At 40.3% G+C, this 27,127-nt stretch overlaps 1 protein-coding gene across 2 annotated transcripts in view; it reads left to right on the top strand.

Moving 5' to 3' along the window:
• Positions 1 to 10,628, top strand: part of rp9 (RP9 pre-mRNA splicing factor) — a 34,053-nt gene extending 23,425 nt beyond the window's left edge. The window contains exons 6-7 of one of the 2 annotated variants that reach the window (XM_060849820.1): positions 5,529 to 5,590; positions 7,634 to 10,628. In XM_060849820.1, coding sequence (XP_060705803.1) covers positions 5,529 to 5,590; positions 7,634 to 7,811 — 240 coding nt within the window. In that variant the 3' untranslated portion in view covers positions 7,812 to 10,628. The remainder of the gene's footprint in view (positions 1 to 5,528; positions 5,591 to 7,633) is intronic. The other variant, XM_060849818.1, reaches the window with a different exon arrangement.
• The last annotated feature ends 16,499 nt before the right edge of the window (positions 10,629 to 27,127 follow it).

Raw genomic sequence — 27,127 nt, 5'->3', positions numbered from 1 at the left:
GTAAATCTTTTTTGCACTCTTTCAAGTTTAATAGCCTCTTTCTGATAGAAGGCATGGGAGTGTTTGATGGGGGACAGTGCTGAGGGAGCTTTATCCTGTATCTAGTCCCATGTCATTTGGGTCCTGGGAATTTTTGATGTGGGGGACAGTTTGGTAGGGGAGTGTGGAGGCATATTTACCTTCTGTTTAAAAGAGTAAAGTGGTATTCTATAGTTTACTACCCACCTCAAACCCTTCCCCCTGCCCCTACCCACTTCTTGTCTCCTTATCCAATAGTTGGACGTGTGTAGGTGCTACTTTAAGAGTGGGCACACCCTTTTTGTTTTGTTACTCAAAGGCATAGGATAACGGTAAGTTGAAGGATGGTATTTAAATGGACTTCCAAAAGGCTTTTGAAGTTACACACAAAAGACTGTGAGTTAAGGTGGAAGTCCATGGAATAGAGGATAAATTACTGACATGGATAGGAAATTAGGCAAAAGTGAGGACTGCAGATGCGGGAAACCAGAGTTTAGATCAGAGTGGTGCTGGAAAAGCACAGCAGGTCAGGCAGCATCTGAGGAGCAGGAAAATCAACGTTTCTGGCAAAAGCCCTTTATCTGGAATAGAGGCAGGGAGCCTCCAGGTTGGAGAGATAAATGGGGGGGAGGGGGTGGGGGCGTGTGGCTGTGGAGAAGGTAGCAAAGAATACAGTAAATGGGTCAGAAGGGAGGGTGGAGTGGATAGGTGGGAAGGGTGATTGGCAGGTAGGACAGGTCATGAGGACAGTGCTGAGCTGGCAGGTTGGAACTGGAGTGAGGTGGGGGGGAGGGGAAATGAGGAAACTGGTGAAGTCCACGTTGATACCTTGTGGTTGAAGTGTTCCCAGGCGGAAGCTGAGGCATTCTTCCTCCAGGCGTCAGGTGGTGAGGGAACGGCGGTGGAGGAGGCCCAGGCCTGCATGTCCTTTGCAGAGTGGGAGTTGAAATGTTGGGCCACGGGCGATGGGGTTGATTGGTGCAGATATTCTCTGAAGCCCTCTGCGAGGAGGCGTCCAGTCTCCCCAATGTAGAGGAGACCGCATCGGGAGTAATGGATACAATAAATGACTGGTGGGTGTGCAGGTGAAACCTTGATGGATGTGGAAGGCTCCTTGGATGGTGATGAGGGAGGAGGTGTGGATGCAGGTTTTGTAGTTCCTGTAGTGGCAGGGGAGGGTGCCAGGACAGGAGATGGGTTGTTGGGTGTTGTGGACCTGACCAGGTAGTCAAAGAGGGAATGGTCTTTGCGGAAAGAGGTGGGGAGGGAAATATATCTCTGGTGGTGGGGTCCGTTTGGAGGTGGCAGAAATGTTGGCGGATGATGCGATTAATGCGAAGGTTGGTAGGGTGGAAAGTGAGGACCAGGGGGGTTCTGTCCTTGTTAGAGTTGGAGGGGTGGGGTTAGAGGGCAGAGGTGTGGGATGTGGATGAGCTGTGTTGGAGGGCATCTTCAACCACATGGGAAGGGAAATTGCAATCTCTGAAGAAGGAGGCCATCTGGTCTTTTCTGTGGTGAAACTGGTCCTCCTGGGAGCAGATATGACAGAGGCAGAGGAATTGGGAATACGGGATGGCATTTTTTGCAGGAGGTAGGGTGGGAAGAGGTGTAATCCAGGTAGCTGTGGGAGTCGGTGGAAATTGTTTGTTCGAGTGGAAAGAAACAGTTGGAATAATGGATAAGTACTCAAATTGGCAGTACGTGACCTAGTGGTGTCCTGCAAGAATCTGTGTTGGGACCTCATGCATCCACAATATTCATTAATAACTTGGATAAAGGCATAAAAAGTCAACTATCCAAATTTACTGACAACAAACAAGACTGGCTAGCATTGTAGATAATGTTGACAACAGCGTAAAATTACAACAGGATATTGATAGATTAGGTAAATAGGCAAAGCTGTGGTAGATTGGTTTTAATATAAACAAGTTTGAGGTTATCCATTTCAGACCAATAAACAATAGATCAGAGTATTTTTAGAAGGTACAGAGTTAAATACGTGGATATCCAACAAGAGTGGTGGGTTCAGGTACAAAGCTCTTTAAAATGCCACAAACAAGTGCAGAAAATAGTCAAGAAGGCTAATGGAGTGAAGGCCATCAGGACTGGAGTATAGGGATGCAGATGTTACACTACACCTGTACACCTTAGTTAGATCCTACTTACAGTACTATGAGCATTTCTGAGCACTCACAATTTATGAGGATGTTTTGGCCCACAGGGTTTATGAGGATGCTACCTGGACTTTGGGGGTTAAATTATGACAAGAAATTAGACAGATTATCCCTTAATGCTGTAGAATTTAGAAAGCTGAGGGGGTGATAGAGGTTAGAAAAGATGTTTTCAGAATATTATCAGGGAAAGACCGAGTGGATTAAGATAAACTATTTCCATTGGTTGAAGATTTAAGAACCGGGGGCATAGTGTACGAATTAAGGCCGGGTCTTTCAGGAGAGATGTTAGGAAGCACCACTACATACAACGAGTAGTGGAGGTTTGGAATTCTCCTCTTAAATGGCAATCGGTGCTTACTCAGTTGTTAAATTTAAATCAGAGATACTCAAGTTTTTACTATGCAAAGTTGTCAAGGGATATGTGCCCAAGGCAAGCAAATGGAGTTAGGCCACAGATCAGCTATGATTTTATTGAATGGTAGAGCAGGCTCACTCCTATTTCCACGTTTCTATGTCAGTCACAATTTCCTTTGGGGTTCTCTGTCATCAAATTTTTCCAGTCATTCATCTTATCAAGGACCTTTTTATTAATGTTGACCAATTTACTTCATGACGATGACCTCAAATGTGATCTTTGGTTCATGTCGCATGACAGGTGACCGCACCACACTGTCTATATCTGTAAAATCTTCCTTACTGTTCTGTTTTGACAGCATCACCTTGATAAATTGTTATGACCTCTCTACCTTAATTAGTTTGTGCAGTTTTGGATTACTTTTTTCTCTCTCTCAGATAAACGTTCCTTCTCTCTCTCTCTCTCCTCTCTCACATTCTCGCACACACACACATACGCTCCTGATCTCTGTCTTGAATGCACGTTCTGTCTCTCTCGCGTACACGCTCTGCCTACCTCTTACTGATGTGCTCGCTCTACCTCTCCCTCTCGCCCGCATCCTCATTCTCCCTCCGGCCTGCACATTCGCCCCTGCCCCACACGATCCCTCTTGCCCTCTCCCTGCCCCATGTGATCCCCCTCACCCACATGCTCGCCCTCGTTTTCCCCCACACCCACGTCCCTGCACTCTCTCACCCCCTCGCTCACCCACGCATCCGCCCTCGCCCTGTCACATTCTGTCTCGCACACACACTCATACACATCAATCAGTGAGGTGAATCGTTTCAACCAAGATGTTTATTTGCAGATACATTCTATTTTATTTGAAAAAACACACAATTTCTAGTCACAATTGGTTAGTGTGGCCTTTTATAAATTCCTGCTTTTGGAACAAGACCATCTGATTTAAAACTTGGAGACAGGTTCTGAATGAGGCCTCACATCTACAATTCAGTGTCTGACCTAAAATGTCATCTTTCGTATCTCTGCCTGATGGAAGTTTGGAAAGTTAGACAGACATTGATAAAATCTTTAATTATCTCAGGGCAGTGACTTGAAACACTTACTAAATTTGCATCTTAATCAATTGAAAGTTGCATCTCCTTTCTAACAGAGTTCTCCAACAGCCATTTTAGGTTTCTTCTCTGCAGTTACACCAGTTGTAAGATCACTTTTCCTGTAAACTCTGTGTCGGTGTGCCCTCTCTCACTGCACATGATGAAGGAGCGATGCTCCGAAAGCTCGTGATTTCACATAAACCTGTTGGACAGTAACCTGGTATTGTATGATTTTTGATTTTGTCCACCCCAATCCAACACCGGCTCCTCCACGTTATTTCTGAAATCCTGTTACACCTGACTTTTTCATTTCGAATGAAAAGTCATGTGAAACACGTTTTGTTTTCTCCACAGATGCTATCCAATCTGACTATTTCCAACATTTTCTGTTTTTGTTTTGATAATAAAACATAATTCTTCCCAAAAACACTGTAGAACATTTCATTACACTATATTAGGATGAGGTATATCCCATTCCTCCGCAGAAGGCAACTTACCTTGAATTTAAAAAAGAAGTGATGTTGCCAAGCATAATAAATAAAACACATTTCCCTCAATATCAGAAACAAGTTATCCAGCTTCCTTGCGTAACAAAATAACCATAACTAGGTTATTGCAAACAAAATGTAAAGATTAGTAGCAAAGGTTTGCACTGCACACATATATAACTATCACTCTTGAAAATTAACATATACACATACACATACACAATCTCCAATTCTGAAAAAAAACTGAAAACTTTGCAGTGTTATTTTGAAAGGACTCTAGCCAAGTACTATTAAATTCAGAAAAAGGTTATTTACAAACTGGCTATAGAAAGCATTTGAAACAAAGTCATTTTCTGCACATGCTTTCAGCACTGAGATACCTTCCTGGATCAGTTATGACTAGCTAAACTTTCTTGTTCTGGTCATATTGGTGAATTCTCCCATTAGGAGCTCACCATTTATAATGAAGCTTACGACCTAGGTTTGAAACGAATGACAGGGCAAAGACTGTTGCTCCAGGCAAGTTCTATTTCTGTCTCTCTGGGCAGAATTTTTTCTTTTTGATTTTCAGAGTTTGGGACAAGCGCTTTCTGTGCTGACTAACTCAACTACCCTCCTGCTGAGGGGAAAAAAACGTCAAGCCTCTCGGCAATCAGCTCATTTACAATATTATGGCCTACTTAGGGTATCTAGCAGTGGGAATGTAAGTACTCTCCATATTCCTGCAGCATATGAGACAGAAGCAAGAGTAGAGGGGTGGCTTTCAGAGACCATCCCTCCTCCATGCTTCCAAATGCCTAACCCAAGCCCATTGGCCTAGTTTCTCAGTTGGGAAACTAGCCCCCTTTCTTGTTGTCTAGGAGAGACAGATGATTGAGTCAGTGCAGAGGTAAGGCCTCAAGTGTTCATTAATTGACCAATTAGGGGCTTTAACTGGTGGCGGGTCAAGAAAGTCACCTTTGGATTGTCTTTGCCAGTCATTAAATGAGTTGGCAAGGAGGGGATGAGTCTTTCTACAGAAACATATTGTCACATATTTTCCTCACCACCTTTGTTGCCACTTCCAAGGAGGAAAAAAAGTCAGATCCACCGTGTTCAGATCCAATTGTATTGTCTCTCACACAAACTGGATAACGCGACCTTTCTCGGAAACTAGTGTAGACTCAGTGACTTTCGGCAAGCAGCTTGTATTCTTTATAAATGCACCAATTGTTTTCGCTGCTGCAGCTAGTCCTCTTGGCTTTGCAAACTATTCTTTCCAAATGGCCCAAAACGTCCAGTCAGTAATCTAATTTGATGTTTCAGATAACACATCTTAAAATCGTATAATATCCGTTGGTGTACAAAAATTTGTACTTGCCAGAAACAAATCACTCGTGATGTATTCTTTTACCAGGCACATGAGGATCCCATGTATGACTTAATTAGAGAAAACAAACGGTGTGAAAAAGAAACCAGGTAAGCATTATGATAGCAAGCATAGATTGACAGTGAAAATAACTATCTGTTCTATTACTGATTAAAAACACAATAGAAATCATGAAAAGCATGGAGTGAGATATGTTTAAAAATGTGCCTAAAAGCATTAGGGCAGTGTTTTCCAAATTTTTACCACTGTGACCTTATTTTGAGACTTGAAAATTGATATGCCTTCTTGTGAGGGGAGGAGGGGGAGGAAAACCTGTGACAGTAGGAACCTGTCTGTTAGTGTGAGAGTGCAGCTCTTATAACTTGGTCAGGCCTCCATGATGGCCATTGCTGCAACAGAGCTTGTAACTCTGAGGTTTCGACTCATGACCTTTCTTAGGTATTTTTTGTTTGTTCAGGGGTGTAGCTGGTTGGGCTAGTATTTATGTTCTGTTCATAGCTGTCATTAAGAAAGTAGTGATGGACTGTTGCCTTAAACATCTGCAGTCCATTGGAATAGATAGAACCACAATGTATAGGGAGGGAGTTCCAAGGTTTTGACCCAGCACTGAAGAAATATATTTCCAGTTCAGCATGGATGAGTGGCTTGAAGGGTACCTCAAAGTTAGTACCCAATTTTCTTGACTCTTAGACCCAGGTTGAAATGTATGCAAATTTTTTTTATGATGTTGGAGAAAATAATGAGATTAAAGTGTGAACAATCTCCAAAACTAATTATTTCCATTTAAGAATATTACAAGAAGCAGTTGGGAAAATTGTTGATGTCATGATATTCCAAAACCCTCCTAATTCAGGAATGTTCGCTTAATTTGCAAACTGCCAATGTCACTCCATTATTTAAGAAGTGCTAAAGAATATAAAACTAGGAAATCATAATATTTTAATCTCATATTCTCATTAAAAAAAATCTCTCCTTGAAATAGCAGACCAAACCTGTGTGCAATACTCAGTAAGGTCACATCTACATCCTTTAGTCTTGTGGTATGACTACCCTACTTCGAGATTCCATTCCTACTGCAATAAAGCTTCCTAATTATTTCCAGGCACACTAATTGGGAGCAAAAGTAGTCCATTCTGCTCCTCAACCCTGCTTCACTATTAGTTAAAAACTTGGCTGATCTGTTTGTTTTGAGTTCCACATTCCTATCTATCCCCAGTGACCTTAGAATAAGGGAGTAAATCTACCAGCACCTTTGAAAATATTTTGTATCCTATCTACTACCTTCTGAGGCAGAGTTCCTCAGTTGCACAACCATGAGGAAAAAAAATCCTCATCAGTTTGATAAATATATTTATCCTTAGATGTAACAGAATGTACTGAAACATAGTACAGGTACACAATCCTTTGTCCGAAATTTTGAAATCAGAAAAACTCCAAAATCCATAATGTTTTTCATGGAGTGTGGAGTGTTGTTTTGGCATGCAAATAGGTGGCTCAATTCCACACCCACTTGACCCACATCACTCAGATGTGACGTGGTGGCGTGGCCCAGCACTGGCAGGCATCAATTGTGTCTCATCACTCGTACTATTCACAAGTGCATCTGCTGTAGGGTAATTTTGTTTTATTTCATTGTGAAAATGTCATTTATTCTGAAATCTGAAAAATTCCGAATTCCGAAAAACAACTGCCCTCAAGAATTTTGGAGAAAGGATTATGTACCGGTATTTCACTTTTCCAATTCTTCCAACCAAAATGGTTAATTTCTTTTTTTTTGCCGCATTATAAGTCACATGCCAATTCTTTTTCCTCACACACTTCACCTACATTCCATAGCAGACTTTGCATCTTAAAAACTTGCTCTTCTACCTATCTTTGTAGCACAAATAAACTTGGCTTTGGTTGCTTCATCCAAGTCATTAATGTATATTGCAGATGTTAATTAGGCAATTGCTTGAGCCTTTCTCCTATTGATGATTTGCGTAAATTGTCCCTTTTTTTATATAAGTTGAATAGATTTTGTCTGGTAATTGAACATCATAGTCAAAATAAAGAATAACTCATTTGAAAATAAAATTCTGAGTGAACATGGTTGTTTGTTCTAATTACTGTAATGTGACACTTCCTTTTAGGATACAACAGCTGAAACAGATGTTAGAGGACACCACATCAGACAGTAACAGTTCCAGCTCGTCAGATTCTGTAGATAGGCACAAAAAGAAGAAAAAGAGAAGAGAAAAGAAGAGAAAGAAGGAAAAGAAGAAAAAGAAAAAACACAAGTCGAGAAAACCAAGTCATAGCTCTGACTAAGACAAAAGACTGAAATATTTTCTTTTCAGTAAAGAAATATTTATGTTCATTTGTTTGTTCATTTTGAGCAGCTTCAGAAATTTGGTATTCTCAACAGAATGGGGCAAAACTGTAGAAATACACTCAATACCTGAACTTGACTAAAGTTAACATGCTTCCTTTCTAACAGTATACAGGCATTGAGTTGGATTTTATGTGCCCCACTGGGGTGTTCCGGATAAGTGGAATGCATCTGAAACAAAGGTGGTTACTCAGCCTAGCATCTTCCCAAACACCCTGAGCTCACTTCCATAATTTGGTAGATGGGCTGGCATTGAAACTGAGAACAAGCACAACACATTGAAGTAATTCAGGTATACAAATAATTATTTGGTAGTTTAGAACTTGAGGACTGCTGAAAAAGCCACATCTTATCAACACGTTTTGTTTTGTATTCAGCGGGGTAATTCACGTAATAACAAAGTAAAGGGAAATACAAATCTTCAACCAGACTTTAAAGGGAAATAACCTTTACACAGAATGAGAGGAGAATGCTGATTGGTCAGTAAGTGGACTCTGGTAGAGTTGTTGACATGGAGAATGTATCTTAATGATGATGACTGACAGTTAACTGCTATGTTTTGTTTTAATATCTATGTTATTCAACGCAAGTTGACTGATTGTTCAAAACATTGCCCTGAGAGAGGGAAATCACAGTGACTGATACTTGTTTTGCTGCATTGAATTAGGCACAGTATTTATCCATATTCTGTTTGCAAAATATAGTGCCCTGTGAATCAATATTTATAGCTGTCAGCACATGTAAATAGTGCCATGTTGCAACCCTAGCTGACAATCTTTAAATTAATTGCTAGCATGATTCTTTGCACACTTGGGATTATGTACCAAATGCTGTTGAATTGCAGAATCAATTATTATATTGAGTTTTCAAAGTACAAGTTTGTTGGGTACAGTCAACACCTTGCTTTTTGCTAACAGCCAAAGGGATATGCTATTGATGCAATTTGCCAGCCTTTGGGACATATGGCCACCATACCCAACATTATAACATTGAAATTACCCCTATAATATATTCTCATTTGTATGGTAGGTAAAAAGTCATTTGGCTTGATGGCAACCTGAGCAGCACTCATGTTTCCTTTTGCATAGTACTAATGTGAAGCAGCTAGCTTCATCTGTTGATGAAATATTTGAGCTATCTCATGCTTCAAGGATAATCGTAGACCAGGCATTTTTCAGGACCAAAAATGGCAATCTGATGTCCCTTCATAATTTTGCACCATATATGGTGAAAAATCTTCTGGTTATTAGTTATTAGTTATTATCCTAAAGGATGGTTTTGATACATCCCTATTTCAGCATCTACCTTGCATGGTGAGTAAGTGACAGTGTTTATGATCTAAGTATTTCTTGGTCATTTCCCTAATAAGTGCCCAGTGAAAAGCTGCAACAAAAATGAGCCTTTTCTTTCTAGCAATACTCAACTATTTGAGTCAATTGAGCTTGTTACAATTCCAATTAACCCCAATAATAGAATACTAGAGAAACTCAGCAGGTCTGGTAGCATCTGTAGAGAGAAAGTTAGCATTTCAAGCCTGGTATGATAAATGAAAGAAGTTGGAATTTTTAATAAATATAAAAATTTGGTAGAGACAAAGGCCCAGTGCAAAAGACAAAGAATTAATTAAGATGGAGAAAGAGAAATAGTCGTAAATGATAAATCAAGGTGTGAAAAAGAGGGAATGAGTCCTCTGTATTAAGAGCAAAGTAGCAAGATATGAATGAGACAGAAATGTGGCAAGGGGGGGGAGGGAATGTAAGAAAAATGGAGAACAGACAACTGATTGCATTATGTCGTCTTCACTTTTCTTTCATTCTGCCCCAAAGCCTTTTGTCTCATACACTGCCTCTGTCAAAATAAGAAAATAAAATTTTCAACACTTGTTTGTTCTGAAGCAGAATCATTCTGGAATGAAACATTAACTCTGTTTCTCTACCACACCTGCTGAGTTTTCCCAGCAGTATCTGTTTGAATTCTAGTATCTGCAGTATTTTGCCTTGACCCCAATATCATATTGCCATGCAACTGTAAAGTAGGCCTGGGTAGGTGTGTAGCTTTAATTTGGAGTCCAAGGTAATCTACCTAGCAGCTCTAGAGGATGAGATCTCCTTTCACTGAAGTGCAGAAGTCTCATTGAGCACTAATTTAGTCTGCCTCCAGCATGTTCAGATTGCAGGACAGGCTTATTGTCGATCCTGGATTAGTGGTGCTGGAAGAGCACAGCAGTTCAGGCAGCATCCGTTTTTACCTTATTGTCAATCCGTCAGTTGTTTGCTGAATTTCCTTCTGTGAAAGCAAACTCTTTGCATCGATGTAACGTTCAATGAATTCATGTTTCTAGCTGTTATATACCTGTCTGTTTTGCCAGATCAAAGACTAGTCTCAGTTGGAATGTTATCATTCTAAAAATGTTAGCTGATAACATTACAGTTATTTTTTAGTCAAATACAGCATAAATGTAGCTTACAACAATTGAAATGCAAATCTGGCATAGGAGCACAATGACAAATGACATTCTAAAGCTGTTCTGTTATGTTGTACTGGAAAGGCAATGAGAAAAAAAACAAGGTTTTTTTGTGCTGGACAGTGAGGTGTTTTTTTTGCTCGAGTTATATGTTAATCATAATTAATTTACAAGTTTAGAATCCCTGTGATTTATATTTATCAAGAAATTAACTTTTAGGTGACAAAAATGTTATGCACGTGCTTTTAAAAGGGCATAATTGAATCAATGAGATTGGGTTTATTTGTGAATTGCAATAAAGCTTTTGGACTGCTTCTCTACAAGCAATATTGATGCTTTATTTCCATATCCTAATTTTAATACTATGAAGCAAAGGAGTAACTTGTGAAATATGATCCTTCAGTGTAGTAGATATCTGGAATATTCTAAATCTGATATTGTGGGGATTGGGTGTTCAGTTCAAGCAGTCCACTTGTGCTTTTTAAACATTTTTTTTTCCCCAATAACTTTAGGTTATCACATTTAAGTAAAACTGGTTCACAAGGCAGTTTGTTCTTAGAAATAGTCTACTATTAAATAACAGCAGTAAATAGAAGTACGAGAAATAGTAGCATCTGTGGAGAGGGAAAACCCATTAAAGCTTCAGTTAATTACCATTCAATAAAATTGCTGAAATGAAATGGCTGTCCTAGAAGAACAGTAGATAAACTCCTCCTATATCCTCGCCAACAATACCACACCTTTTAGTAATTACTCAGTTTATTGTTAGTGAAGACCTGTATAAGAATTACCTACAGCATTTTCCAACATTATAATGACTATTTTTGAAATAGTTCGTTAGCTGCACAGTAGAAACAAAAATTTTGTTATAAGCAAAGGTCTGTCCTTTCTGTGAGTGGCACCGTGAGTGTTCCTTCCAATTTATAAAAAAAAATCGATGAACATGCATTTAAATCTGTAGCAGCTTTATATAGCTTCAAGTGAATTATATGTAGAAACTAAACAGAGTTCCGTGAAATAGAAGCAGTAGTGAGAGTGAGGAGACGTGTAGAGGGAAGGATATGAGGTTGGAAGTATGATGGGACTCCGGTAATAGAGAAGATAAAGAAATGGTGAAGAAGCAAAAGGAAACATACTGGAAGAAAACAAATGTTCGGGTCAAAGTTATTGTGAAATTATTCAAATCATATTAGAGACAGCTAACTGAAGAGCAGCAGGATTTTTGTTCATGTGACAAAAGGGTATGAGAGATCAAAACCAGAGAAGTCTTCTGCTGAATATCCCCCTTCAAGAAAAGCTGCCCTTTTCCTTTCACTTTGGTCAACCTGTTTAACTTAATACACGTTAAGATTCAACCCTCTCTTCTACCTCTGTTACAGTCAAAGAATTACCTCAAGGAAAACTGGCACGAGGATTGAAGTAGAATAGTCAGATAGTTTTCTCCACATTAACCTCTAAATTATTTACCAATCTTCAAACTGGTTCACTTGGAGATAAATGCAGTTTTTATTTACGTTTAGATTTGCTGTGGAGTCTCTACACTGATTTCTCTCTTACCCCAGTAATGAAACACAATGGTGGAAGTGGGGTGGAGTGTTTGTTTAAATGACAAGAGCATTCCTTTCAAAACAGTTGGTGTTTATGTAGCTAACAGTCTGCTGTGTGTGGTGAATTGGGTTCGAGGTAAGATCAGAACAATCTGATCTAATCTATTACAGTAGTAAATTATATTCCACATCCTGATTATAGGCAAAAAGATGGAAGAGATATGATATTAGAAAAGGTCTGTTTATATTATATCTATATAGTATTTGGACATCCCAAAGCTGTTTATATCTAATGATGTAACTTGAAATTTAGTCACTGATCGAGTGCAGGTTATTGCAGCCAATTTGCTGCATAATCCCACAAATTGCAATATGAAAAATGAATAAGTCTGTATTGATGCATCGTGGTACAAATGTTTGTCAGTACATGGAAAGATCTCAGTTTCTGTCAGGATGTTCTCAGTTCTGGATAGATTGGACAAAATATAAAGATGGAATATAAATATAGGAAACAACAACACTGACCCCAGGGAGAGTAACTCACCCAGACCCATTGCCCTACCCTATTACTGTACATTTACCCCTAACTCTCACATCCTTGCACACGATGGACAATTTAGCATAGCCAGTTATCCTACCCTATACATCTTTGGACTGTGGGAGGAAACTGGAGCACTTGGAGGAAACCCATGCAGACACGGGAGAAAGTGCAAACTCCACACAGACAGTTGCCTGAGGTTGGAATCAAACCCAGATCCCTGGCTCTGTGAGGCAGAAATACTAATCACTGACCAACCGTACAGCCCCTCTTTTTTAATCAAAAAGAGAGTGAGACAGAAGGAAATATAAGCTAGTTAATTTAAAATGCGGCACAGAGAAAATATTATAAGTATTATCCAAGAAATAACAGGTTACAGTTAGGGTAGCTATGTGAAAGAAAAATCAGGCTTGACCAATTTATTTTGTTATCTGCTGCTGGTTCTTTTAAAAAAAACTAATCCCCTGGCTTACTGCTAGTTTTTGCCACTTTTTGGATTAGTTTCGAATTGGATATTCTCTTTGACCACCTTTGTTAACCACAGGTCATTCAACTTTTTGATCTAATCCTTTTTAAATGGAATACACTTTTGCTCATTTGTTATGAAATATCTGCTTAAATGCCTGCTGTTGCTACTCACATTACTTTCAGCCTTCTTTTTTCTAGCCAGCTTTCTTCCTAATCTTTAATTGCCCTATTGGGTGTGATGGACTCTCAGGGGAATGTAGCATGAACAGCCAAGTTTCTGGTATCAAGACAAGCTCTAATTAATGAGGAGTACATCGGGTTCTAAGCGATCGATTGTGATAGTGGAACTCTCTTGTCAGAGGCACAGAAGACCTTTCTGTGGCCAGAAGCAAAATGTCTGAATGGTGTGTTGCCTCCCTGGCGCCAGGACAAAGGATGTCTCAGAGAGGAGGCAGAATGTTCTCAAAGGGGAGAGGGACCAGCAGGACATCATTGTACACATTGGAACCAAAGACATAGGGAGGAAAAAAGATGAGATTCTGAATGGAGAGTGTAGACAGTTAGGTAGGAATTAAAAAGGAGGCCTTCAGACTGTAATATCTGGATTACTCTTGGTGCTATGAGCTATTGAGGGTAGGAATACAAGAATTAAAAAAGGAGGCCTTCAGGCTGTAATATCTGGATTACTCTTGGTGCTATGAGCTAGTGAGGGTAGGAATACAAGGAATAGAGTAGATTAATGAGGGGCTAAGGAACTGGTGCATGGATGAAGGGTTCATATTTTTGGATCATTGGAATCTCTTCTGGGGGTAGAAGTGACCTGTACAAGATGGATGGATTGCACCTGAATTGCAAGGGGACTAATATACTTAATCCCATTTGCTAGAGCTGCTCAGAAGGATTTAAACTCGTAAGGTGGGGGAATGGGACCCAGGAGGATAGTGAAGAAAGAAATCAATCTGAGACTGGTACAGTTGGGAAAAGGAGTGAGTCAAACAGGGCAGGCAGGGACATAGCAGAAAACAAGGTAGAACTGATAAATTAAACTGCATTTACTTCAATGCAAGAGGTCTAACAGGGAAGGCAGAGAAACTCAATGAATGGTTTGGAACATCCGACTGGGATATCATAGCAATTACAGAAATGTGACTCGGGGATGGACGCTACTGGCAGTTTAATATTCCAGGATACAAATGCTATAGGAAGGATGGAAGCGGGGGATGGCAAGAGAGGAGGGGAACTGGTGTTTTTGATAAGGGATAGCATTACAGCTGTACTGAGGGAGGATATTCTCAGAAATACATCCAGGGAGGTTATTTGGGTAGAACTGAGACAAAGGAAAGGGATGATCACCTTATTGGGTTTGTATTAAAAACCCTAAAATAGATTGCGGGAAATTGAGAAACCAATTTCGAAGGAGATTTCAATTATCTGTAAGAATAATAGGGTGGTTATGGAAGGGGATATAAACTTTCCAAACAGAGACTGGGACTGCCATAGTTTAGATGGAGAGGAATTTGTTAAGTGTGTACGAGAAAAGTTTCTGATTTAGTATGTGGATGTACCTACTTGAGAAGGTGCAAAACTTGACCTACTCTTGGGAACTAAGGCAGGACAGGTGACTGGGGTGTTAGTGGGGGAACACTTTGGGGCCGGCGACCATAATTCTATCAGTTTTAAAATAGTGATGGAAAACGATAGACCAGATGTAAAAGTTGAAGTTCTCAATTGGAGAAAGGCCAATTTTGATGGTATTAGGCAAGAACTTTCAAAAGCTGGTTGGGGACAGATGTTCACAGGTAAAGGGATGGCTGGAAAATAGGAAGCTTTCAGAAATGAGATAATGAGTCCAGAGACAGTATATTCCTGTTAGGATGAAAGGAAAGGCTGGTAGGTATAAAGAATGCTGGATTAGATTACCTACAGTGTGGAAACAGGCCCTTCAGCCCAACCAGTCCACACCAACCCTCCGAAGAGCAACCCACCCAGACCCATTTCCCTCTGACTAATGCACCAAACACTATGGGCAATTTAGCATAGCCAATTCATCGAACCTAGGACACCAGTGCTGTGAGGCAGCAGTGCTAACCACTGAGCCACTGTGATGACTAAAGAAATTTAGGTTTTGGTTAAGAAAAAGAAGGAAGCATTTGTCAGTTGTAGACAGGATAGATCAAATGAATCCTTAGAAGAGTACAAAGGCAGTAAGAGTAGACTTAAGAAGGAAATCAGGAGCTCATAGCTTTGAGACATGAGATAGCTTTGGCAAATAGAGTTAAGGAGAATCCAAAGTTTTACAAAGACATTCTGGACAAAAGAGTAACCAGGGAGAGAATCGGGCCCCTCAAGATTAGCAAGACAGCCTTTGTGTGGAGCCGCAGGAGATGGAGGAGATTCTAAATGAGTATTTTGCATCAGAGTTTACTATGGAAAAGGACATGGAAGACATAGAATGTGGGGAAATAGATTGTGACATCTTGAAAAATATCCATATTACAGAGGGGGATGTGCTGGAAGTCTTGAAATGTGTAAAAGTGGATAAATCCCCAGCACCTGATCAGATGTATTCTAGAACTCTGTGGGAGATTTTTGCATCACCGATAGTCACAGATGAGGTGCCAAAAGACTGGAGATTGGCTAACATGGTGCCTCTGTTTAAGAAAGGTGGTATGGACAAGCCAGGGAACTATAGACCAGTGAGCCTGACGCCAGTGGTGGGCAAGTTGTTGGAGGGAATCCTGAGGGACAGGATGTACATGTATTTGGAAAGGCAAGGACTGATTCAGGATAATCAACATGGCTTTGTGCGTGGGAAATCATGTCTCACAAACTTGATTGAGGTTGTTGAAGAAGTAACAAAGAGGATTGATGAGTGCAGAGCAGTAGGTGTGATCTATCTGGACTTCAGTAAGGTGTTCGACAAGGTTTCCCCATGGGAGTCTGGTTAGCAAGGTTAGATCTCATGGAATACAGGGAGAACTAGCTATTTAGATACAGAACTGGCTCAAAGGTAGATGACGGTGGTGGTGGAGGCTTGTTTCTCAGACTGGAGGCCTGTCACAGGATCGGTGCTGTGTCCTCTACTTTTCATCATTTATAAAAATGGTTTGGATGTGACCATAAGAGATATAGTTAGTAAGTGTGCAGATGACACCAAAATTGGAGGTGTAGTGGACAGCGAAGAGGGTTACCTTAGATTACAACAGGATCTTGACCAGATGGGCCAATGGGCTGAGAAGTGACAGATGGCATTTAAATAAGATAAATGCAAAGTGCTGCATTTTGGGAAAGTAAATCTTAGCAGGACTTATACACTTAATGGTAAGGTCCTAGGGAGTGTTGCTGAACAAAGAGAGCTTGGAGTGCAGGTTGTAAACTCCTTGAAAGTGGAGTCACAGTTAGATAGGATAGTGAAGAAGCATTTAGTATGCTTTCCTTTATTGGTCAAAGTATTGAGTACAGGAGTTGGGAGGTCATGTTGCAGGTGTACAGGACATTGGTTAGGCGAATACTGTTTGCAATTCTAGTCTCCTTCCTCTCGAAAAGATGTTGTGAAACTTAAAATGGTTCAGAAAAGATTTAAAAGGATATTGCCGGGTTGGAGGATTTGAGCTATAGGGAGAAGTTGAATAGGATAGGGCTGTTTTCCCTGGACCATCAAAGGCTGAGGGGTGACCTTACAGAGGTTTATAAAATAATGAGGGGCATGGATAGGATAAATAGAGAAGGTCTTTTCCTTGGGGTGGGAAGAGTCCAGAACCAGATGTCTTAGGCTTAAGGTGAGATGGGAAAGATATAAAAGATACCTAAGGGGCAACTGTTTCACGCAGAGGGTGGTGCATGTATGGAATGAGTTACCAGAAGAAGCAGTGGAGGCTAAAACAATTGCAACATTTAAAAGGCATTTGGATGGGTATATGAATAGGAAGGGTTTGGAGGGATATGGGCCAGGTGCTGGCAGGTGGGACTAGATTACTGTTGATACAAGTCATATTGTTTTCCCGATTTGCAGACATTTTGAGTTGTGTGTCAAAGTTTAGTATCTTTAACGTGCTTGTATTTGGTGAGCATCTAAAGGTTTAGAAATGTCAGTACATTTGTTTTCCATTTAATAATGTAAACTGTTCACTTTGGCAGTTGATCAAGAGGAACATGAACAATGCCAGAAGAATGGCTTCACATCCAACCCTACCTTATTGTATATATACATGAATGTTTGTTTGAAACTATGTTTGTTATGACCTGAAGTTAGAGAAGTGTACTACTTGCTTTTCTAGTCCAACTCCACTGGTCACAATAAATTTTAGATTTAACCCAGGTTGGTGATCGAGCCACTTAAGTATCTGAGAGAGGTTCAATACAAATAACTAGTCGAATTCAGCAAATTACTCATTAGGTTAACAACAAATAGCTGTTTTATGAAAGCAAACTTCCTCAAAGTTTATTAACCAATAGTTTGGAATATGGAAATAGTCATTTTATCTTGCCACTGTTAATTTCATAATTTTTCTGTGGATTGCAATGTCATAATAGAGAGAACCTTGTAGATTCCCAATGAATGATTCATTGTTAGGATATGTCCTGTTTGTCAAATAATCCAAATAATAACTTGAAGAAACAATATCAAATGAACGATGTCCTACAATTTATCAGTTCCTGTGACTCCCGAAAAAAATGTATGGATCCAGTAATCATTCTGGTAAGAAAAATGTTTGTCACTGAGAAGTTGGGATTAAGGTCTGTAAGAGTAGGAATCTTATGAAGTAATGCTTCTGTGCCACATTTAGTCATCTTGGGTTTAAACATATATACATACTGCCATCTTCCTTCTAAGCACAAGTAATACTGCTTGATTAGATTACTTACAGCGTGGAAACAAGCCCTTCGGCCCAACAAGTCCATACCGACCCGCCGAAGCGCAACCCACCCATACCCCTAACCTAACACTGCGGGCAATTTAGCATGGCCAATTCACCTGACCCGCACATCTTTGGACTGTGGGAGGAAACCGGAGCACCCGGAGGAAACCCACGCAGACACAGGGAGAACGTGCAAACTCCACACAGTCAGTCCCCTGAGGCGGGAATTGAACCCAGGTCTCTGGTGCTGTGAAGCAGCAGTGCTAACCACTGTGCCACCGTGCTGTGATGGAGCTGCTCAAACCTGAACTTTTCAGATGATATTCTGTCCGATGAATCCAATCTAATTTGAGCATTTCTTGAATATGAATACATTTAGAAATTCTGTAAAACAATATGACTTGTACCAACAGTCCCTACATTAGATTCTATTTCTCTTTATTTCAGTTTAAGCAAAATTTTCTGTACTATAGGCAGAAGGCTGAACAGGCTGGGGCTGTTTTCCCTGGAGCGTTGGAGCTAAGGGGTGACCTTGTAAAGGTTTACAAAATTATGAGGGGAGGCCAGAACTAGAGGGCATAGGTTTAGGGTGAGAGGGTGGTACGTGTATGGAATGAGATTCCAGAGGAAGTAGTGGAGCCTGGTACAACTGCAACATTTAAGAGGCATTTGGATGGGTATTTGATTAGGAAGGGTTTGGAGGGATATGGGCCGGGTGCTGGCAGGTGGGATTGATTGGGTTGGGATATCTGGTCGGCATGGACAGGTTGGACCAAAGGGTCTGTTTCCATGCTGTACATCTCTATGACTCTAAGTAACAAAGAGGATTGATGAGTGCAGAGCTTTGGATGTGATCTATATGGACTTCAGTAAGGTGCTTGACTAGATTCCCCATGGAAGACTGGTTAGCAAGGTTAGATCTCATGGAATAGAGGGAGAACTAGCCACTTGGATACTGAACTGGCTCAAAGATAGAAGACCTGGGTAGTGTTGGAGGGTTGCTTTTCAGACTGGAGGCCTGTGACCAGTGGAGTGTCACAAAGATCGGGGCTGGGTCCACTACCTGTTGTCATTTAAATAAATGATTAGGATGTGAACATAGGAGATATAGTTAGGAAGTTTGCAGATGACACCAAAATTGGAGGTGTAGTGGTTACCTCATTGATCAGATGGGCCAATGGGCTGAGAAGTGGTAGATGGAGTTTAATTTAGATTTTGGAAAAGCAAATCTTAGCAGGACTTATACACTTAATGGTAAGGTCCTGGGGAGTGTTGCTGAACAAAGAGACCTTGGAGGGCAGGTTCACAGTTTCTTGAAAGTTGAGTCACAGGTAGATAGGATAGTGAAGAAGGTGTTTGGTATGCTTTCCTTTATTGGTCGGAGTATTGAGTATAGGAGTTGGGAGATCATGTTGCGGCTGAACCAGTACGTTGGTTCGACCACTTTTGTGCAATTCTGAAACTTGAAATGGTTCAGAAAAGATTTACAAGGATGTTGCCTGGGTTGGAAGATTTGAGCTACTGGGAGGGGTTGAATAGGCTGGGGCTGTTTTCCCTGGAGCATCAGATGCTGAGCAATGACCTTCTCGTGATTTATAAAATTGTGAGGGGCAGGAGTAGGGTAAATGGACAGAGTCTTTTCCCTGGGATGGAGGAGTACAGAATGAGAGGGCATAGGTTTAGGGTGAGAGGGGAAAGATATAGAAGGACTTCAGGGGTAACCTTTTCACGCAGAGGGTGGTGCGTGTATGGAATGAGCTGCCAGCGAAAGTGGTGGAGCCTGATACAATTACAGCATTTAAAAGACAGCTAGATGGGTATATGAAGAGGACGGGTTGTGGGGGATATTGGCCAAATGCTGGCAAATGGGACTAGATTAGGTTAGGATATCTGTTTGACATGGGCGAGTTGGACCGCAGGGTCTGTTTTCGTGCTGTACATCTCTGAGCCTATGACTCTGGTTTGAGTCCCGAAATAAAAACAAGAAATGCAGGAGAAATTTGGCTTAGCTGGAAGCATCTGTAGAGAGAGAAACAGGGTTAATGTTTTGAGTCTGATATAACTTCTTCGCACCTGAAAGATACAAGAAAACAATAGGTTTCATGGTGTTGACAGAGGGATGGGAAGAGCAACTGGAACAAATTGCAATAGTGGCCAGCGCAGATACAAGGAGCACTAGTAGTAAAGGAGGGATGGATATGTAAAATGGATGTAAATGAAGATAGGAAGCAGGGAAAATGTGACTGCTCTGCTGAGAGTAAAACGAATAAGACACAAACCAGGAACAAGGAAGGATAGGGGAATATAAGAAAAATGAAGGATATAGGTCATGTCCTGAAGTTATGAAACTCAACATCGAGTCCTGGAGGCTATGGAGTGCCTAAGTGAGGTTTTCTTCACTCTATTTGCATTGAGCTTCATTGGAAGATTGTTGCAGGCCCAGCACAGAAATGTCAGTATCGGAGCAAGATGGTTTATTGAACTAGCAAGCAACTTGAGGATCTGAGACCTGAATTTCTCTTCTTGAAACGTGATTTGAAATTCCCTCATATTATTATCACTAACCCTTGGACAGCCCTTAACTATGAGATCTCATATTAATCCTACTTGATTTGTGCAATGTATTGCTCTAAGGAACAATCCCTGATGCATCTACGAATTCATCGTAATGGTCTATTTTATGCATAATGTCGAGGTGTCGGGGTTGGACTGCAGTGGACAAAGTCAGAAGTCACACGACGGCAGGTTACAGTCCAACAGGTTTATTTGAAATCACAAGCTTTTGGAGTGCTGGTCCTTCACCTGATGAAGGGGTAGTGCTCTTCAAGCTTGTGATATCAAATAAATCTGTTGGACTATAACCTGGTGTCTTGTGAGTTCTAATTTATCCCCTCAATATGCAGATTAAAATTACCCATGACATTTATAGATTAGATTAGATTAGATTACTTACAGTGTGGAAACAGGCCCTTCGGCCCAACAAGTCCACACTGACCCGCCGAAGCGCAACCCACCCATACCCCTACATTTACCCCTTATCTAACACTACGGGCAATTTAGCATGGCCAATTCACCTGACCCGCACATCTTTGGACTGTGGGAGGAAACTGGAGCACCTGGAGGAAACCCACGCAGACACAGGGAGAAAGTGCAAACTCCACACAGTCAGTCGCCTGAGTCGGGAATTGAACCCAGGTCTCAGGCGCTGTGAGGCAGCAGTACTAACCACTGTGCCACCGTGCCACCCACAACTGGCCTCCTTACCCACCTCAATTATTTCCTAATTTATACTTCATTCTATAGTGAGGCAATTGTTCAGAATCCCATAAACAACTGCTGATGACTTCTTTTCCTTGTAATTCCATATTTCCCCAAAGCTGATTCATATCATGATCAATTACACCCATATGACTACCCACCATTGCACTGATACTTACCACATTTCCTTTTTGCCTGCGTTTCCAGAATATTGAATACTTTTGAACATTTTTTATTTCTTAATACCACATTATTTAAATTGTCAAAAGTAATAGCATAAGTTAGCAAAAGTTTGTTTTTCAAAATAACTGACAGACACTTCTATGTACAAAAAGCCAAGAACTGAAATGCACAATCTGATGGGTTACAGCTAATTTGTTTCCATCATATGTTCACAAATCTGTAATATTTTAAGCAGAAAGTTATTACCCCTTTCACTATATCCTAAATCTGAATCTCAGAATTACATTTAACATTTTACAGTGTTCATTCCAATTAGTATCCACTAAACTCCCATAAAGTAGCTCCTGACTATATTTGGAGATGCCAGTGTTGGACTGGGGTGTACAAAGTTAAAAATCACACAGCACCAGGCTATAGTCCAACAGGTTTAATTGGAAGCACGAGCTTTTGGAGTGACACTCCTTCATCAGGTCATCACAGCCACCAGATGAAGGAGCAGCACTCCGAAAGTTAGTGCTTCCAATTAAACCCATCGGACTATAACCTGGTGCTGTGTGATATTTAATTCCTGACCATATGTAGCCTTCAACTGAACTAACCTCATTCATTTGTAAATAATTGATTACCTGACTGATGTCAAGTTTTCTTGGCTCGTAGTTAGCTGCGTGTTTTTTAACTTATTAACAGAGTTGAAACTGTTCCATCTTCTTTGTAGTCTCCTTTGTTTTTTCCCTCTGTAGTCTCCCTTCTACCCTCCCACGCCCTTCCCATGCGCATCTCTTGTATTTTATTTCTTTCTCCTACCAGCCTTAGACTTTGATCTCTTAGTCCAGAGCCTTGAATCACACAATCAAGCTGCCAGACCTGTTCTGCCTGCTTTTGTATTTTGCAACCCTACCCCAACTCCAGGACCTTGCCTTCCACTCCCTTAGTGACTACTCCCCACCCCGCCAGCACTTACTTATCAAGCTCTTGCTGGTCCTCCAATCAACAAGGTTCTTTCTCTTCATGTGACTTTTCTCTGATTAGTCTTCCCCATGAGTGACTTTTTGGCATTTGGGGATTTCAGGGCAGATTGTCCCACTGTACCTATGTATTTTCAGTTTGAAAGATTTGTCAGTCACTTGGTCTAAATTCCTATTATTTTTCCACTGACCAGCGCAGATTCTGTGATTTGCCACCCATGATACTTTTAACATTGAAAACCTGCATGTGTGTGTCACCTATTCAGGCCTTGTGCCATGTAGTAGCCACATACATAAGAACTTTCAAAATACAGCTGACACAAAATTTAGACATTAATGGATATTACTCTATTCTATTATTATTCTGCACCATATATGGTTTCAGCATATGTGGCAAGAGTTCCAAGTCATGTGTACCTTACAACATACAGTCTGCTTATTGGTCCCCATATAATTAAAAACTGCAGCTCCACATGTTTTATGGCAAAGTATAAAGTCCGTTGATTGATTCACATTTCATTTTCATTAAATGGAAACTGGCCAAGCAGGTTAAATAAAGGGAATAACGGATGTGATATAGTTGGATTTCCAGAAGATGACTGATAAGCTACGACACATAAGGCTACCTAATAAGCTAAGAGCCTATGGTGTTGGGGGTAGTATATTAGCATGGATAGAGGTTTGGCCAAAGAATAGAAGACAGAGAGTTGGAATAAAGGGAACATTTTCATGATGGCAACCTGTGACTAGCAAAGTGCCACAGGGATCAGTTGTGGGGCCACAGTTATCTACAATATAAATGATTTGAATGATGGAAGTGGGTGTACTTTCACAAAGTTTAGTAAAAACACAAATAGGTACGAAGGCAAATAGTGAGAATGACACAAAGGGTTTACAGAGGGATTTGGACAATGAGGGAAAATGTGAGATGCATTTGACAGAAAGAAGAGCTGAATATCATTTAAATGGAGAAAGATGCAGCACTGAGGGATTTGGGAATCATAAATCACAAGCTAGCATCCAATATAAAGGGGAAGACAAATGGACTGTTGACTTTTATTTCAAAGAGAATGGAGTATGACACAGGGAGATCTTATGTAAACTATACAAGGCCCTAGTCAACCACACCTGGAATACTGTGAACAATTTTGGTCCTCTTGTCTAAAGAATGATGTACTAGCATTGAAGTTAGTCTAACAAGAGTACACCAGGTTGTATGGAGGGATTTTCTTATGATGAGTGGCTGAGTGGGTTGGGCTTGTACCCATTTGTGCTTAGAAGAATGAAAGGGACCTTAGAGAAACACATAAGATTGTTAAGAGATTGGGGAGGATCGATGCAGAGAGGTTGTTCTAGGACCAGGGACATGATTTCAGAACAAGGGGTCATACATTTAAGACAGATGAGGATTTTTTTTCCTTTCAGAGGGTAGTCGGTCTGTGAAATTCTTTACCATTGATGTCTATAGAGACTGGGACTTTAAAATCTGTCTATCTTGAATATAGTTAATCAGTAAGGGAATCAAGGTATTTGAGGATAAGGCATGAAAATAGAGTTGAGGTGTATCAGATCAGCCATGATCTCATTAAATGGTTGAGGAGACTCAATGATCCTTATGGCTTCTTATGCTCCTCTAAGATCTTATTAATTATATATTTCACTATCTCGTCAAAAGTTATCATTCAATAATACACATCTCAGAAAAACAATTTCAAAATCCTTTAATGTTAGCATACACCAATGCACCCCATTCTTTTGCCATAGACTTAACATTTATAATATAAGGAACATTTATAAAAACCAACAATTCAGAAAAATATTCCAAAGTTTACTCCCCAGTGATTGTTCCCAAAGAATCCAGATGCAATGTACAGTACTGCAGAAACTCGTAAACAACACTGATCTCAACGCAACTCCAGCTGAGTATATTTTGCCATGCCAGAGGAAACAGCCCCGGGTCTTAAAATTGTGCTGAGGAATCTTATGACCAACTGCTCCGAATCAAGTTGTGGCTTACATCCATGCTAATGTAGAGTTTTGGCTCTGAATGGGCATTTTTAAACGTTATGTCCTGGTTGCCCTAAGGTTCAACATGATGAATGACTCTCCACTTACCCAACTCACTCTTGCTTCCTGGTCATCAAATTCCTGTTGATATGATCAGGACCTGATCTGTGATTTTAACCAGCAGTCTCAGTGAGGGAGCAATGATAACTTTGACTTCATGCGAGACCTGCTTGTAGTGAATTGAGGGCCAGAGGCTTTTTTTCCTGCTCGTTGAAATGAGGTCTGGGGGTGTGGTATTGGTAATGGAAGTACAGGTCAACCTGTAAACTTGTTGTATACCTTATGTTTTTGGTTATATGGAGCTCAAAATACATTCCAACCTTTCAATGCATATGTTATCTGGTTTGTCACTTCATCAGATACAGAAATGGCAACAACTTTAAAAGGGCTTGGGTTTATCCACATTTATTAACAAATGTGTTATCATTGTTCATCATCATGGAGGCAGAAAATTATCTGCATTCGTAAACAGTAAATATAGTGCAACTCAATTCACTGATGCCTTCAGCAGAACCCTGATCACTATTGAACATTAATCAGATGAAAAGTGTTATCAAATGAGTTTCATAATCAAAGTGTAAATCAGGCAATCACTAGCTTGGTAATGCACTTGAAGTACAAGTGAACTGTTTTTCAGAAGGACACGGCCTTCTTGTGGTGCAATGGTAGTGTCTCTACTCCTGGACCGAGAGGCCCAGAATCAAATCCCACCTGCTCTAGACGTATATATTAACATCTCTGAAAATGTTGATTAGAAAAATAGTTTTTGCAGGACAGCAGCTGCTAGTATCTTTTCTCTTCCTCCCTGTTTTGCAGGTATGGATCTTTCCTGGTATATGGGTCCACAGATATCAATGATTTATAGCAACTTGCCTGATTGCCTTGTCTTAATCTGAGAGTCTTTATATTTTGTCCCAACAGTTATCCAATCAAATATTACTGAAATCACAGTGATACAGTAAAATATCTAGAAATGAAGTTATCTTGACATTGACTCACCTCACAATGTGTAAGAGAGCATCGAGGGAAAGCAATGGGGTACAAAAGCTGTTTCAAGAGTGAAATCAATGGCTCTGCAAATGAAAGAGCAGTTTGAATTAAACTGTGTCTTTACACTTGTGCACCTTGGTGGATTGCAGGCTTGTAAATTATTTTTGTGCATTAGTGATTCTGAATCAGACACTAACTTGTGCAAAAGTTGAAGCAAAGTAGTGCACAACATTTTATCTAGTTCCATGCCTTTGCATAGTTCCTTTCATAACCTTAGAACATCCCAAAATGTTTTGTGGCCATTTTGAAGTGATGTTAAGTCTAGTTACATAGGAAACGTGGCAGACAATTGTTACTGTACAAGGTATTGCATTTGGTAGTGAAACATGTAAGTAGATACTTTGTTTAGCTCCGTTTTTGACTTAAATTGTCTTGCAACATCATTCTCTTTCTCCCCCCAACCTTGATTTAGATATTGCTAAACTTCATTTAAGTACCTCCTTCAGGAAGCTTTATCAAACCATTGCCTTTTCTTAATAATGTTCACTGATGACCTTTTCTTCTCCATCGCTCCATCCTTCCAAAAAATCATATTTCAAATCCTTCTCATATCCAAATGCTGTTTTCATAGATTCACATTTCGAACCAAAACATTAAGATGCTCTGACATCAGTCTTGATAAAATTACTTTTAAGATACTCACTAAAATGTTATTCTTTTGTGGAATGTATAAGTCATTAGTGAGGCCATCATCTTTGGCTCATTCTCAGTTGCACAGATATCTCTCCCAAAATGACATTAGTAAACCAGGTGGGTTTTTAATGACAGTTGGCAATAGGTCATCATTAGGTTAGCTTTTAATTCCAGATTTTTATTGAATTCAGAATGTACCATCTCCAATGCTAGAATAAAGCACATCCCCAGAACTTTAACTGGGTCCCCTGAATTACTAGCGCAGTTAAATTACCACGATGCCACCACCTCCAACACTTTTCAAATTCGGAGGAAAACTCTCCACTAATTTGACTCATACCTAACACCAAGGAAACTTGGAAGTCACAGCAGTACATGGGATCCCAGGGGATCTAGTCATTTATAGAGTCATACAAAACGGAAATAGACCCTTTAGTCCAACCACTCCATGCCGACCATAATCCCAAACCAAATTAGTTTCACCCGCCTGCATTTGGCCTATATGCCTCCAAACATTTCTTATTTATATACTTATCGAAATGTTTTTTAAACATTGTAACTGTACCCACATCCACCACTTTCTCTGGAAATTCATTCCATTCACGAACCATCCTCTCTGTAAAAATAAAATTGGCCCTCATGTCTTTTTAAAATCTTTCACCTCACACCTTAAAGATGTGCCCGAGTCTCCAAACCCTCCAGTCTAAGAAAAAGACACCCACCATTTACCTTATCGATACCCCTCATGATTTTACTAACTTCTATAAGATCACCCTTCAATCTCCTATGCTCCAGTGAAAAAGTCCCAGCCTATCCAGTTTCTCCTTACAGGTTAAACCCTCCATTTCCAGCAACATCCTGGTAAATCTCTTCTGAACCCTCTCCAGCTTAATAATATTCTTTTTGGAGTTCTTCTGGCTATTTTAAGTAGTGGAATTGAGCTAATATTGAATGCAATGTGCACTACAGGAGCATGGTAGGTAGTTAATGATGTGAGTTTGGTACAATATTGCAAGAATATTCTCAAGGCATCATAGAGAGAAACTTCATGAAACCCCAGTAAACTCATTGGTTTCAGTAATGTATTACATATTTGCTTTCATTTTGTGTCCATATTGTATGCTGAATTGGATACAAAATTGGCTTGAAGGCAGGGGTTGATGGTAGAGGATTGCTTTTTGGACTGGATGCCTGTGACCAGCAGTGTGCCACAAGGATTGGTG

The sequence above is a fragment of the Hemiscyllium ocellatum genome, chromosome 34 (genome assembly GCF_020745735.1).
Source record: "Hemiscyllium ocellatum isolate sHemOce1 chromosome 34, sHemOce1.pat.X.cur, whole genome shotgun sequence".
NCBI classification, from domain to species: Eukaryota; Metazoa; Chordata; class Chondrichthyes; order Orectolobiformes; family Hemiscylliidae; genus Hemiscyllium; species Hemiscyllium ocellatum.
Note: the sequence above shows the minus strand (reverse complement) of the source record. Positions and strands in the feature narration are given on the sequence as shown.